The 1,733-nt window shown below is 44.6% G+C and overlaps 1 protein-coding gene across 3 annotated transcripts in view; it reads left to right on the top strand.

Annotated features, from left to right (window-relative positions):
• IFT88 (intraflagellar transport 88) overlaps positions 1 to 1,733 on the top strand; it is a 76,768-nt gene that overhangs the window by 49,678 nt on the left and 25,357 nt on the right. For all 3 annotated transcript variants that reach the window (XR_008619071.1, XM_028497284.2, XM_055089685.1), the window contains one exon: positions 1,295 to 1,403. Coding sequence is in view for 2 of the 3 variants with exons in the window: in XM_028497284.2 (XP_028353085.1) it covers positions 1,295 to 1,403 (109 nt within the window). In the remaining variant the exon portion in view is untranslated. The remainder of the gene's footprint in view (positions 1 to 1,294; positions 1,404 to 1,733) is intronic.

Here is a 1,733-nt window from a genome sequence, read left to right on the forward strand (position 1 = left end):
CCCTCATCCCCCCACCCCCCCCCCATCGTGAGCTCGTGCTGTTACAGACACATGTTGATGCAGTGCAGGCTCATGTCTTGGCTTTTCAGTGAAGTTTCCTCTGAAGGTTTCTTCTCCTGCTTCTTTGGTTAGCTTGTTCATGTTATCCTCTCTTTCCTGTGACGATCTTTCCTCCATGTCTGATGAGGCTGGCCTTCTCCTCGTATCTAGGAGTTTGCAGCTGAGGCTGAGTGGGACCTTCGAGGCCTGCCCACTCCCCACCATGGCACTGTCTGTCTCATCTGTGTCCTGGGGGTGTCCAGGCAGCTGGATCTCTCCTCCCCGGGCTGGGCTGGGTGGGACGGGAGGGGCAGGGGGCATTAGCAACTCTACCTGGCACTGAGGGGTTTGGAGAAGAGGGGTGAGTGTGGGGGCCTGGGGGCACGAGGTCACTCACCAGGCCCCCGTCCGTTTGGCCTCTTCATATGTTTAAATGCCTCTCTTAGTCCGTCACTTAAGGGAGCTTTATAATTTCTTCTGTGAAACAGAATTTTTCTATTTTTTATGTAGTCAAATTTGGTTTTTGAAAATATGTGGCTTCATTTGTTTATTGCTTTATGAAGCCCTTCCCTACCCCAGGATTACAAAATCATTTTCCTTTCATGCTTTTATAGCTTTGTTTTTTCTATTTAGTTTTGAAATAACAATTGAATTTATTTGAAAAAGGAATAAATTCAAGGGAGGAATGTGTGGTTTTTTCGTCATGCGTAGTCACTTGTCCTGGCACTGTTTATTACTTGTTCCTTAGTCCTCCTTGAGTTTATTTATTTTTTAAAAAATATTTATTTATTCATTCATTCATTCATAAATTCATTCATTCTGGCTGCTCCTGGTCTTAGTTGCAGCATGCATGCGGGATCTAGTTCCCCAACCAGGGATCGAACCCAGCCCGCATCATTGGGAGCACAGACTCTTACCCACTGGACCACCAGGGAAGTCCCAGTCCTCCATGACTTTAACTAAATTCTGTAACCCAGCCCATTTCTGCAGTGTTTGTGCTGTTCTTTTAATGTGTGTCATTCCTGATCCCCTCAACACTTCAAAACATGCACTGAAGCTTTCATGGTTTAGTGTCTGCCAAACATTAGTGGAATCTCCTGCCCCGGCCTTGTTCTTTTTTAATTGTGTTCATCTTTATTTTCTCTTTTGGATGAATATTTACCTATATTTAAATATTCATTCTGTTACTTTGAGAAAATTACTACCAGTACTAGTATTTATAGCTTACCTTTTTTTCTCTTTCTTCTTTTTAAAGGCCTTACCTATAAGAAGCTAAACCGGCTTGATGACGCTTTGGACTGTTTCCTGAAACTTCATGCAATCCTAAGAAACAGCGCCCAAGTCCTTTACCAGATAGCAAATATGTATCTTATGTGAAAAACTTAAGGACAGTTATTAATTCACTCAGTTGGTAATTGAGTACCACTTATTAAATAAGCTTAACCAGTGAATTAATTGATGGGGGTATATTTTAAAACCTAACTATCAAATTAATATGTGATGAAAATATGATTTGAGTGATCCTGGTTTTTTTTTTGCGATACACGGGCCTCTCACTGTTGTGGCCTCTCCCGTTGCGGAGCACAGGCTCCGGACGCGCAGGCTCAGCGGCCATGGCTCACGGGCCCAGCCGCTCCGCGGCATGCGGGATCTTCCCGGACCGGGGCACGAACCCGCGTCCCCTGCATCGGCAG

Source organism: Physeter macrocephalus, chromosome 13 (assembly GCF_002837175.3).
Source record: "Physeter macrocephalus isolate SW-GA chromosome 13, ASM283717v5, whole genome shotgun sequence".
NCBI lineage: Eukaryota > Metazoa > Chordata > Mammalia > Artiodactyla > Physeteridae > Physeter > Physeter macrocephalus.